This window comes from Penicillium robsamsonii (genome assembly GCF_028829455.1).
Source record: "Penicillium robsamsonii strain IBT 29466 chromosome Unknown utg000002l_segment0_segment0, whole genome shotgun sequence".
In the NCBI taxonomy this organism is placed as follows: domain Eukaryota; kingdom Fungi; phylum Ascomycota; class Eurotiomycetes; order Eurotiales; family Aspergillaceae; genus Penicillium; species Penicillium robsamsonii.
In genome coordinates, this window is record NW_026643220.1 from 650,351 (window position 1) to 662,803 (window position 12,453).

Genomic DNA, 12,453 nt, shown 5'->3' on the forward strand with positions numbered 1-12,453 from the left:
GGGCCGCGAGCCGTGTGGCGGCGACGTCATAGACAATGTGGATGTTCTCAGATCTGCCAATTGGCTGTTGACGGTTTTTTGTATCTTGAATTTCCAGGTTGATTCCAAGTTCTCTAGATTTACGAGCGGGTATCTCGGCCGGCCAATCCCAATAAAGCCTCTACATGACACCTAAGCTAGTTGATGTATATGTGGACCTCACCTGGTATAGTTTTATCATATGAATGCAATCGGTCCCGATTGGCTCTGATTGCGCCAATCATGTTTCAGGGGAATTCTTATACAATTGTCACGCTTAAATATTCAAGCTTTTCTACCAAATTCCTGAACTGGTTTGGCTACACATGGGAGGGCAGATCAGCCTTTGCTTTTGAACTTCATACCGCATGTAAAACATCCGTTCTTGGGTTATGTATATTACGGTATTACTAGGAGTATTGCAAGGAATGGATCCCTTCGTATTCAATTAAAACAGATACCTTGTATCGCAACAAACATCGCAGCCAAGCTCAAAAAAGCCGAACACCGAACACCATACTAGCAAAACCCCCGAGCCAAGCCCATCCATTCATCCATGCCCCTTACCCATAAAGTCCCGTGTATCAGAGCAACTGATGATGTCCAGCATCCTCATTGCTAATTACGCTACCCACGTCAGACCATGCTGGAGTAGCCGCACCGCCAATAGATCGCCCGCCAAGGTCACTAAGACTGCCATCTGATGTTTCATCCTCAAATCCTCCGACGTGGCTAAAACTTCCACTAGTAGAAGGGGCGGCCGAAATATCATTGTGAGATTGAACACTCTCGTGGCCAAAACCATCTAGCTCAGCAAGGTGATCGCGTTCATGGGTTCTGTTGCTTGGCGTATCAGGGTGCGCATAATATACCTGCTGGTGATCTTCTGTGTGGCTGGAGCCAGAGACAGACAAGGGAGAGTTGGGGGAATACGGATCAAAGAGACTATCCCCCTCGGGTGTTTCAGAGCTAGGCGTGAATTGAATTGTAGATTCGGAAGGATGGTTCGAGGCAGCGGACGAGGGGATGTCGATATGCAGCTGATTCCGATCCGGTGTAGTCGAAGGCTCGGCCTCGACTTGCTTTCCACCTCGCCGAAGAGGCTCCGAAGTACCCAGGTCAACTCCCGTTGAGTTAGCAGTAAATTCTTTGTTGGACTGAGTATCGGATTCGTGGTCATTTTGTTTACGCAGATTGCCCTCGTTGTCGACGAGAGCATCAAAGCTACCATGAGACTGGTCTGCCTGGCTGGACTTCCGTCGTGATTCAAGGAGCGCTCCTCGTCGCATAATCTCCGCACGAGCAATCCGTCTGCGGTTTTCGGCAGTTTCACCAGTCTCTTCAGTCATAGAAATGTCTTCCCTCAACGGTATGTTTTGAGGTTGGATCTCATCGCCGAGGTTGTGCAGAGCCAAGGCGATCTTGCGCCGCGACGTGGTAACCCATTGTTGAAACTGCGGCGAATCGTACACGGCGATGCCGGCTGCTACAAGCACGGAGACAGTAATAATGAGTCCTACATGACGGGTCAGTTTCACTCTCTACCAAGTGGGGAACTGATAAGGCCGAGTACACCGCCCGGATGACCCGGGAGGAAGACGTAGAAGTTCAGTAAAATAGAGGGCCATACCTTTTGCAAGTGGTGCTGGCATAATGAACCCGAATATTGTACTTGGGTCTTTCCTTTGAAATGTGTTTGGGACTCACCTTGTTCATCTATGGAGCAGGACAAGATGATTTGCTGATCTCTGTACCTTATCCTACACCGTCACGTGAATCGCCACGCCCTTATCACCGGCCCTAAATACACACCGCTTTAGGTAAAGTTCCCCCCGCGTCGCAAAGTGATGGACGTGATTGCAAGCTCCAATCTCTGAACTCGATTGTACAATTGAACCTGGGTGATACCATCATGTCTCGCCAACCATCGCAGGCCCAACGGCCGTTGTCACTCACCGAGGAGCTTGAGAAATTGGAGCAGTCCATCACCCTTACACTCCAAGGTAGGGCAAAAAAAGTAAACAAAACAGTCCAGCAGACCGCTCATCGTCATATGTCCATACAGAGATCGACCACAATTTCAGTCAAGCTCATCGGATAGTTACTACGAGTATATTGCCTCTAGTAGAGCAATATACCGAGCATTCCCGAGATGTTTGGGAAGGTTCCAAGGTCAGCGGTACTAGCATCCATCGCTATAGACAGCTTTGCTAACCCCCTGAAGTTCTGGAAGCAATTCTTCGAAGCCAGTGCCAACGTATCTCTATCCGGCTATGAAGAAAGAAACACCGATGAAGAAACGATGCAGGACCCCACAGCCACGGAGGAAGAGCTGTCCACCGACATAACCCAAAGCACCAGCCTCGACGAGACCATGTCCCACGATACGCCATCTTACCAGCGCCATGAAACACCCCACAGTGACCAGGCAGGCGATCTTGATCTCACAGACCTCGCGATTTCTTCCCATAGCACTCCACGTGCTCCGGGTCACCACCAGCCGGCCGACGACGACATGACAACCTCCTCAATGGAGTACTCGTCCTCTTATGAGAACCTAAGGAGACAAGTCAATGAATCCGAACCTCCATTCGACCTCCCAGACTCCTCAGCCCTCCCATCCACTCCAGGCCGCCAGCTCTTCTTTCCACGCGGCGTCTCCGCCACAACCCCGATGTCCTCGCCATTCCTCCCGCCCGCGTCGCAGTCACAGACTCAAGACCGTCGATACCAGAAGACCTCTGACCCGGTACTGCACCAAATGCTCGACAAAACATACCGGGTGCAAGCCACGCCGCTCGGAAAGGGATTCCGCAATGTGGGCGGCGGCACGGACAGTCGATCAAAGTTCAACGTCACTACCCCAAAGCCGGCCGAGACTACGTCCAAATATGCGTATGACGACTCGCCGATTTCCAGTCCAGAGCCAGAGGCACCACAACTCCACTCGGAGATTTTCTCGTCGCCCATCAAAGGCATCGACACCCCGGGCACGAACCGCAGGCGACGGACTAGCAGCAATCGCATGCGCGGCATTCCCAAGCCTGGCATGAGTGTTTTGACACCCGCTAAAAAATCCGCGGCTAAGTCGGCTATGTGGGATAGCGACGACGATTTTGATGATGATGATGAGGATCTTGGGCCGAGTCCTCCCAAGACAATGCAGTTTCACATTCCGCAGAGCCGGTTGATGAGGACGCCTGGTAAGATTTGTTCCCTTTTTTCACGTTTTCTTTTTAATACTACATTCATGCTAACTTCTTTCGCCTTGTTAGCAAGGGAGGCTTCTAAGCGCATCGTGACCGATTTACTGGCTACGGCTGGAGCTGGAGACATCACAGATGACTTTGACGACGACCAAAGTCCAAGTGTGATCCGCCGCATGGAGCGCCTGGAAGATGAAACTTTCTAAGTTGGCGATGAAAATTTTCAGTCGGCGATCAAATAAATACGACTGAATAGGTCTATTATCAAGGTTGATCTGGCTGAAATTTTATTTTATTCTCACATAGACCTCAAATACCCAACAATAACATGACGTCATAGAATGCGACTTTTCAGTAGATTCATTTCCATTAAAGAGTAGAGAAAGAGAGATAGAGGGCACAGCCTATAATATAATCATACACGTGGACATAGTCAGACTGATGTCACTTTTGGGTACTTCGAGAACCCTTGGGGCATGAACAAAAAGACAAACGCTTAAGAAAGGGTAGGATATGTACGGGCGATGAGGGCGCCAAGCAAGCAGTGTCACCGCGCCCTCCAGTCTATCATCGTTGTCCAGAAATTTCAGGCTCTTGAGAGGAAATAGAAAGAAAGTGGGCAGCGATGGCTGCAATGGACCTTGACCAATTGCGGTCGAGGGGGATAAGCAACAACGAAGAGAGTGATATCTAGGAGCTCTTCTTCTTGTTCTTGGACTCAGTGTCCTTCTTCTCTGTCTTGGAGTCCTTCTCCTCATCACTCTCCTCGGACTTTGCCTCCTGCTTCTGGTGAGATTCATAGAGAGACTGGTGCTTAGAGCTCAAGCGCTCCTCCTCAGCAGCAACCATATCCTTCCAGAGATCACCTTCATTAGGCTGACCACTCTGGCGAATAGGCACCTCCTCAACATCCTCAGCCTTAGCCTTAGCCGCTTCCGCCTTCTTCTTGGAGTCCAGCAAGCCGCGACCACGACGCTGATCCGAGATTTCGAAGGCAGCCGAAGCACAGAGAACACCGAGTGTCAGACCCTGTGCATAGACACGGGCCTGGACGAGCTTCTGTTGTCCACTGAGACCGGGGATGCGACTGACAAGCGCAAACGAGCCAACCATGGAGGCAACCCAGGTGGCGGTGATGATCTTGTATTTCTCACGACGGGCGAAGGCAGTAGCGCGATCGACGAAGCTCAGGCCGCGGATCTCCTCGGCGCGGAGACGCTCTTCGCGATTCTCGTACCATTGGTATGCGGCGTTTTGCTCGTTCTCGTACACGCGCGAGGCGTGGTCGGCGGCGATAATACCCGTGAAAGTACCGGAGGAGGTCACCAGGAAGGCTTTCATTGGGATTGTGAGGTTGCGGATTGTGTGGTAGCGACGTGAGGCAAGTAGGACACCTGCGACGCCGCCGGCAAGGCCGAGTAGGCCGCCGACTGTGCCGCCTTTTAGGACGGAGCTGGGATTTCGTCAGTATGGGGTGATGGGGAATTGTAGGGCCTATGTCTTGCGTACTTATAGTGAGCTTCTTCCTGTTCTTTGGTGAGAATTTTCATTGTGAATGTATGTGAATTGGATGAAGGACGAGGGCGAATTGTCCGATATAAAACCAAAAAAGCAAAAGCCGGATCGCATGACGTGTGGAATTGCGGGATCGCGGGATCTGCTCTTCTTCCGGTGATAGGCCCCGGTCATCACTCGGTCTTGCACGGAACTTACTTGCCGCCTGGCTATTTGGGGAACTTTTCCTATAGATTTCTGGCATATTTGAAAATTAATAGAATTTACTTTCATTGTTTTCTTATGGATTTCATTCGTTGAAGATTCTGCTGCTTATTCCACTCGGAATGTGAAAGGTGACACACTCCCAAATCCCTATTCAATCCCCGATTGATCCCGAAACGCCCCAAACACCGTAAAATTATCTCACATAACGAAGGTGGCCGGAGCCATGGAAAAGAATTTACAGTCGAATCTAGCGACGAGATGCCTTGCGTGCCGCGGCCTGGCGGGCTTGCATCTTGCGGAAACGGTCCTCACCACTAGCACCCAAGGGGCGCGCAAACTGAGTCTCGCGCACAGCTGTCTGGCGAGGAACCACAGTATAACTGACGTTGGTACGGTCGACACGAGCACGGTTGAGAAGGCGAGGAGGGAGCATCTCGAGGGCGCGGGCTTCGGCTTGGATCTCCTCGGCAGTGGGAGGAGCGCGTCTGACAACTTTTCTATAGGGGTGTTAATGAATGATAGGGGGGCTGTGGAGCAGTGAACATACGTAGGATCATAATCGGCCTCCTGGTAGACTCGCTTCGAATAATCATCGCTGCGCTGGAGAATTGGTCGTGTCCACTCCGCTAGCAATTTCTCTGCCATTTCCTTAATGCGGCGCTCGGTGCGCTTGCTCTTGGTGTAGAAGACAACCACTTTTCCAATACCACTGGCAATCAAAGCATCCTTGTTGATAGGCAGCTTGGTAAGAGCGGTCAATAGGTCGCGCTGGATGTTGTAGGCGGGCATCGCGCCATCGTCCAGAGGCTCGAGGAAGAATCGGACGGCTTCCAATAAGTTGATCTCTGGGTCGACCAAGGCGCTGGTGTACTGGTTGCGATTGAGGAGCATAATGACTTCGGGGAGGAGCTTGAGCTTGTGCATAGCTGGTTTTCCTTCTTGGCGGTTGATTGCATCCATTTGCGCTGCGTGGGTCATGCGCTTGCGCATATCCTCGATTTCAGCATCTGCCATAGATTCCAAATCCTAGTAGTACAGTCAGTAAACGTAAGTGAGTACGTGTCACCAGATGCAAGACGTACAATGCCATCCTGCTTGCGGAAACGTCTCTTCGCCGGCTTCTTCATTGCCTCGTCCATAGCGCGGTCAAGGGCTCGGCGACGTCCTGATGGTTGAAGCCCAGTTAGTACAAGCTGCGTGGGGCAGAAAACCAGTCGCCAGTAAAGAGCAGAACATACGGGTCTCCGGGTCAAGAGTCTCCTCATCTGTATCGGCCTTATCCTCGCGCTGCTTGCGTTCACGGCGGCGAGATGGGCCTCCTTCATCGGCTCCTTCGTCAGCTCGACGGCTCTTCTTCTCGCGACGACCTTCCTTCCGGCGCGGACGACTCTCGCCATCCTCAGTGCGCTTGCGCTTGTGACGGCCAATGAGTTTCAAGTTATCTTCATCAATAGCAAGTTGTGGGCGATCCTCGACGTCAACATTCTCTGGATCGAAGTTGTCGAATTGTGCCTCGTCAACCTCGGACAGAATAGATTCGTCGTCTGAAAGTTTGTCATCGTCAACTTCGTCGTCGTCTCCACCACGTGGCTCATCATCATCATCATTCTCCACGAATTCCTTGGCCTCAGCGGTAGGTTCAGTAGAGTCCTCGCGCTCGTTGTCGTCACCACCAACCGGGGTTGCGACTTGCTCGTGGACTTGGGGCTCGGGCGAGGCGGCAGGCGAGGCAGCCTTGCGGTCTGGTGAAGCAGACATGGCGGTTCAGATGGCGGTAATTGTAAAGGGATAGATTAAGAACAAAGGTGCGAAGGAGTAGAGATCGGTCAGGGGAAGTATCGCAAGCAAGTCACGGTACGTTATCTGGCGAAGTGATCCCGACGCCTCTCCGCAAAATCAACCGGTGCTCTGCAGATTTGAGCAATGCAAATAAAATGTGGAGGTAGGAATTAAAAAGAGGAACACAGCACAACCTTCTCACAAAATTAAGTAGAATCACAGTGGATAGAAAGAGGGGAGGTAGTCAAGGCAAAACCTCAAGAAGTGAAGGAGAGCAGTGGGTCTGTGCTCCCGTGATTTATTTCTCCAGTCCGACTTGAGAACCTCGCAACATTCAACTCTCACAACAACTATTATCTGAACTCTCTCTCATTCTCTAACTCTTTATCATATTCAAAATGTTTGCCCCAGGTATGATGCAAATTATATCCCTCTTTTGATCCAACTCGAGCTAACGATATAATTCTGTTTAAGGCCAAGAACAGATCTCCAAGGAAGAGATCAAGGTCAGCCTCACGCCATGACCTCAGCCCTAAGTAGCATCCGATACTAACATCTTTACAGGCTGGTGAGGTTGAGGCCACCCAGACCGTCCACATGGCTATTGCCGGTGGTTTCCTCCTCTACCTGTGTAAGTCAAATACCTGATCCACGAAGCCTCGAAAGAGCAGACAACTCGAGATGAGTCGGAGAAGAGTTAGGTGGATTGAAAGCTAACATGGCCATCTAATATGTAGCCCCCTTCGCCGTCGACTTCGTCCGCAAGTTCCTTTAAGCCGGTTGACCCGTCTTCCGCTCCTCTTTCTTGCCTTTCCCGGACTGTAATCGACGAATCGCTGGTTATGATTTCGCGATGACATGCAGGAGAACTGGATAATTGATTTTTCCCTCTGGCATAACTTTTTCCCGGCCAAAATTGGACAAGATTGAGCATGGGCACCTAATCTATGGAAAGCTTTTTAAGCTCATCTACTATACCTTTTGGGTCTGCTGGTTAGTGTCAGTTGGGTGATGTATTACTATTGTGCATATACTTGTTGTCATTTGTGTTTTGTGGGATATAGAGCAAATCAGAATAAGAAATTGCACTATACCAATTTCACAGAAACAGGAGTCTGGGTCATGCTAGGTTGTGGTAATAGTAATGAGTCAACATGGTAGAGTGGAGGAGTAGCTTATGGCACATTTGGCATGAATATACCTCGCATACTTAACAGCATCGGTGTCATCGTTTCTCAGAGGTTGCATCGAGCCAGAGTAGTTACCGTTGTTTAACTACCAGCCGCCATAAGGATAGGCAACTTGCCCTTGTTAGTAGAGCAACTGGTCAAGTAGTGCACAACTGGACGCTTATCCTCTGTATGTTGTACTTTATTCTCATATTCCGCGTATAGACGATTTGCTACAGTATAGGCTCGGTAGGACCAAAGATCTATGATCAGGGCACGTTGTGCGGAGTATACTCCAATTATACTGGTCTCCTTCTCCAACCCCTTACCATACTCCTCCATTGTACTTCTGAAAAAGACCGAACGGGAATGATATTTGTTGTCTTATTCCTCGCCGGGGTCCCTGAAGCAGATATCACTAGGGAATATGCCCTCACTACAGAAGAGCAGCTCCCTGTGTGAATGGGATTGAGAAATATCTGAGGGCTACAGCAAAACGAGATGAATAGAGGACCCAAGCCGAAGAAATTATCTCTGCTTGGTCAACATCCCTATAAAACAGTCAATCTTCAATCTAAATTATGTACAGGAAGAGAATATTATCACGACAATCAACGCCATTAGTATCTTGTAGGAACAGTGGAAACCTATCTGGTGTAAGGATGCTAATTCTCTAGCGAGGACGTCTGGTGTTTGGGATCACATCTACTGTGATCTACAGCGGAAGGGATGGTATAGAGATTGATCATGGATTGTGCTCTGCCAACAGAGACGAAGAGAGATGGAGAATGCAAGTAAAAAGAAAACAACGACCTAGACCAAGACCGAGAACGATCGACAGACCAGGCCTATTTCAAAAGAGCAAAAATGGGATAATGTCCTCGGGCGTTGGTTAATTTTAGGTAACTGACGCCGAAGGGCATGGAATATACGGAGTTTGTATCAATTTTACGTGATCAAACGTTCACAAAGGAGTAGTAAACAAGCGTGAAACAGAAGGGTCCAGCCCTATCAATTTGAGGCAAGCTCAATATACAGCCTCTAGAAAGACGCGTAAGAGACCTATCACGGATACCAGTCATCTTCATCTGGTGAGCAAATCTACTAGAAAGGCAAAGGAGAATTCAGAGTGTTCAGCAAAGAAGTTTGTATTCAGATATGCATTACAATGGCTTGATCCCCAAGAACGCCGGTACCCCGATGACCGTAGACATTAAGTCCAAACATGTGAAGAGACTGGGATTCGAAATAGCAAATAGAAACGTATAGAGCAATGTACTCAATTCCCAATCGCTTTCTCCACCTCGCTGAAGTCCTTCTTGATGGACTCCATCTCCTTCTGGAGATGCTGAATCTGAGAGTGGTAATCGTCCAGAATCTGGAATGTATGGTTAGCAAGCTCTTCCGGTACTGAGGGTTTACCAGTCCAAGAGTGACGAACCTTCTTTGCTGTCTTCAAGGTCTGCTCATCAATGTCATCCTCCGCTTGTGTCACGTTTACTCCGGCACGATCCATCTCCACTTGCAGTCGCTTAGAGTGTTCGTGAATGGCCAACATACGGGCCCAGATTTCTTCGGCACGACCATTGAGGGACGGGTCGAAAACGGCACGTTCCAATTCAACAAGCTTCTTCTTCAACTGTTCCTCCGCTTCATCCATGGCATATCCTCTGTTGCGAAGAATCTGCGTCTTAGCGGCAAGAGCGAGGCATCGTTTGCTCAGAATAATGTGCTTCCGCCGGCAGTCAGCGATCTTGACGGAGAGGTTGAGATCATGCTTCGAGAGGAGTCCGGTCAAGCAATTGTTGATCTCATGCAGGCGCGACTGCATCATAGTGAGGAAATCCCTTTGTCGCTGCGCGCGTTTACCGAGATCCCAGAAGCCCTTGACAAGAACAGGAACATATCCTGGACCTGGTCGCTTGCGCAAAGCCTCTTCCCATTTTGACTCATCGTCCTCGGGACCCGGTTGGTAGAAAGGCGCGGCCTCCTCGCCGACATTGTTGTACAGGTAGGCTCGGAATGGCGAGCTTTGGCTGGGAGGATCCCATTTATCCTTGATGATGGCTACTTGCATAGGAACAGTTCGGTGCACTAGAAAGCAGTCTTTGTCAGTAATGCTTCGTTGGTGAGAGATTACACAATAGGCTCACCCCCAGTAATAGCACGGCCGGGGGACCACAGGCTTGACGACAGAGAAGGCTGTTGCTGCTGGGGCTGTGGTGTTGTCATCGTGGTCTGGCCGAATTGCGATTGCTGCTGACCGAAGGCATTTGATTGTTGAGTGTTGGCACCGAGACCTCCGAGGCCTCCTAATCCACCCGCGGGTTGCTGTGATTGCTGCTGGCCTCCGGAGAAAAGGCTACCTTGCGGTTTCTGTAGCGAGGAGCCGAATGCGCTTCCTTGCTGTTGCTGCTGCGGCTGCCCCAAAGCACCTGAGCCGAAGGAGTTCTGGGCCTTCTCCGGATTTCCGAACATCGATCCTGCTTGCTGCTGTGGTGCGGCACTTGCGCCGCCGCCGAACGCGCTCGCGCCAAATGCACCGGTTGCTGTTGATGCAGGCTGTTGGGTCTGCCCTCCGCCGAACAGTGTACTGGTGTTGGACTGGGTTGTAGTTGCCGGGGCGCCAAAGAGAGATGGCTTCGGTGCCGTGTTGCCGAACATGGATGTGTTAGCCTGAGGCTGGGTTCCGCCAAAGAGAGACATGATGGACAATCAAAAAGGCACAAAAAAAAAAGCACGATAAAGAGTGAGCGCGTTGATGGATCAATGAAGCTGGCGCAGCCAGATTAAGAGCGCCGAAGGTAGATAGATACAAATCCAAGGTACATAGTCCAGGGATTGAAGGTTGGCAGTCGAAGGTGAGAAAGCTGAGGGGTTCCTCGATGGAGCTCGAAGACCGAGAAAGATGAGCCGGAGCTCGATTTGTTTGGGTCACGTGATGATTCATTGTTCGCAAACAGCTTAAATCGATATTGAATGGAAGATTTGAATAAATGGTAAATTAGTATTAGTATATTGTGTCTGTGTTATTGTTCTAATATTTTTTTTCCTTCATTGATACATCCAATAACCAACGGCAACAGTCATACGCGCCTATGTGCCTGTATACCAGCACCGCACCTGGGCAACATGTTACGCTGACCTAAGCACTACCCAGCCAACCAATCACCGACGAGCCAAATTTCATTCCACCGCAACCCGCAGCTCTCGATCTCCAAGTATCGTCTCAATTGCACCTGTTTCCCCTCACAGTCGTCCTGACAAGCCACCGTCGCCATGGCCCAAAGAGATGCTCGGTATGTGCCCTAATCTCAATGGCTTCCTCTCTGTCAGGCTCAATGTGAGACGCTAACCTCTATCCCTCCGCGCGCAGCTTCAACCAGACCGTCCTGGTGGACACTACGCCCATGCCCGATCACATTCCCAAGGTGGAGGAGATCGGTGCCACATCTGCGCCCCTGATGAGTGCAGCTTATTTCATTGGAGACCGCTGCAAGGCCTTCAATGACGACTTCATGAAGTGCAAGAGCGAGGCCAATGGCCGCGGGGAGATCGATTGCTTGAAGGAGGGTCGGAAGGTGACGCGTTGTGCCGCTAGCGTGTATGTTGCTTTTGTAATTCACCTTTGAGTTGAGAAGGAGATATTGACCTCTCGCAGCATCAAGGACATCAACACCCACTGCCTCAGCCAGTTCAAGGCCCACTGGGAGTGTCTCGAGAACAACAACCACCAGCTCTGGGAGTGCCGCAGGGCTGAGATGCAGCTTAACACCTGTGTCTTCGACAAATTGGTATGATACACTCTCTCTTGTTCTCAATCGTCCCAATCACCCCACATCCATCGCATCCGCTGTCGCCCCCGGATTAGAGCTAACATACACCTTTCTTGTTTCTTGTAGGGCTTGAAGAAGACCATCCCTGGTTCCCCCGAGAACCAGGTTCCTGTTCACTTGCGCCCCAAGCAAAAATACGCACAGTACCCCGGCCCCCAGTGGTAAACACTTCCCGGTATACTTTGTCCTCTCTAGACTCCCTTGATTGCACCATCACCCTTCCCTCTCATAATCTGGGCAACGTCTTTTTTCTATATCACTGTTTTATTTGGATGCTCGACCGTAAATCCGGTCTATGTTTGTGTAAATATCTCTTAGCATCATGAATGGTTACATGATTTTCTGTTCAATCCCCAAATCTCCTTGCCTTACGTAGGATGGGGCAATATGTTTTCTAACTCATTGCAGTTTGCAATGGCATGGTCTCGAGTTGGTAGGAGTACAGACTCAAATTCTGACCGCTAGCTCTAATACATCCTCAGCTTAGCGCATATACACCGGAATTTAGGCCGCGCGATGGCTGTCCCTTTCCGTTTTAGTGCTCACCTCTTGCCGCTTTTTGCTCACTGAGTAAAACTGAGCACGCCCCTGAGTATTATATAATCATCAATCTCGCTCACCGAGCATCACATGATTACTACGTAAGCCATATGACTCGCTCACTGAGCGTGACCTGAGCACTCTGACTAGCTCACTGAGCACGACCTGATTATTAATTACATA

At 50.1% G+C, this 12,453-nt stretch overlaps 7 protein-coding genes across 7 annotated transcripts; 3 read left to right on the forward strand and 4 right to left on the reverse strand.

Moving 5' to 3' along the window:
- Positions 1 to 602: 602 nt before the first annotated feature.
- On the reverse strand, positions 603 to 1,670 carry N7447_003487 (uncharacterized protein; the record flags this gene model as incomplete). Its single annotated transcript, XM_057227762.1, has 2 exons — positions 603 to 1,534; positions 1,649 to 1,670. 2 exons carry the CDS (start codon positions 1,668 to 1,670, stop codon positions 603 to 605), a joined length of 954 nt encoding a protein of 317 aa, XP_057087103.1.
- Positions 1,671 to 1,930: 260 nt separating this feature from the next.
- On the forward strand, positions 1,931 to 3,430 carry N7447_003488 (DASH complex subunit ASK1; the record flags this gene model as incomplete). The annotated part of the gene is made up of 4 exons (XM_057227763.1): positions 1,931 to 2,021; positions 2,084 to 2,190; positions 2,243 to 3,221; positions 3,294 to 3,430. The coding sequence occupies 4 exons, from the start codon at positions 1,931 to 1,933 to the stop codon at positions 3,428 to 3,430; spliced, it is 1,314 nt and encodes a 437-aa protein (XP_057087104.1).
- A 484-nt stretch (positions 3,431 to 3,914) lies between these two features.
- N7447_003489 (HIG1 domain-containing protein) lies at positions 3,915 to 4,774 on the reverse strand (the record flags this gene model as incomplete). The annotated part of the gene is made up of 2 exons (XM_057227764.1): positions 3,915 to 4,677; positions 4,734 to 4,774. The coding sequence occupies 2 exons, from the start codon at positions 4,772 to 4,774 to the stop codon at positions 3,915 to 3,917; spliced, it is 804 nt and encodes a 267-aa protein (XP_057087105.1).
- Positions 4,775 to 5,193: 419 nt separating this feature from the next.
- Positions 5,194 to 6,704, reverse strand: N7447_003490 (transcription factor SPN1; the record flags this gene model as incomplete). Its single annotated transcript, XM_057227765.1, has 4 exons — positions 5,194 to 5,443; positions 5,494 to 5,972; positions 6,029 to 6,111; positions 6,185 to 6,704. The coding sequence occupies 4 exons, from the start codon at positions 6,702 to 6,704 to the stop codon at positions 5,194 to 5,196; spliced, it is 1,332 nt and encodes a 443-aa protein (XP_057087106.1).
- A 419-nt stretch (positions 6,705 to 7,123) lies between these two features.
- N7447_003491 (uncharacterized protein) lies at positions 7,124 to 7,645 on the forward strand (the record flags this gene model as incomplete). Its single annotated transcript, XM_057227766.1, has 4 exons — positions 7,124 to 7,136; positions 7,200 to 7,231; positions 7,290 to 7,356; positions 7,463 to 7,645. The coding sequence occupies 4 exons, from the start codon at positions 7,124 to 7,126 to the stop codon at positions 7,498 to 7,500; spliced, it is 150 nt and encodes a 49-aa protein (XP_057087107.1). The 3' UTR covers positions 7,501 to 7,645.
- A 1,528-nt stretch (positions 7,646 to 9,173) lies between these two features.
- On the reverse strand, positions 9,174 to 10,600 carry N7447_003492 (putative nucleoporin; the record flags this gene model as incomplete). The annotated part of the gene is made up of 3 exons (XM_057227767.1): positions 9,174 to 9,272; positions 9,336 to 9,988; positions 10,048 to 10,600. 3 exons carry the CDS (start codon positions 10,598 to 10,600, stop codon positions 9,174 to 9,176), a joined length of 1,305 nt encoding a protein of 434 aa, XP_057087108.1.
- Positions 10,601 to 11,173: 573 nt separating this feature from the next.
- N7447_003493 (coiled-coil-helix-coiled-coil-helix domain-containing protein) lies at positions 11,174 to 11,895 on the forward strand (the record flags this gene model as incomplete). Its single annotated transcript, XM_057227768.1, has 4 exons — positions 11,174 to 11,193; positions 11,271 to 11,498; positions 11,556 to 11,688; positions 11,797 to 11,895. The coding sequence occupies 4 exons, from the start codon at positions 11,174 to 11,176 to the stop codon at positions 11,893 to 11,895; spliced, it is 480 nt and encodes a 159-aa protein (XP_057087109.1).
- Positions 11,896 to 12,453: the final 558 nt, after the last annotated feature.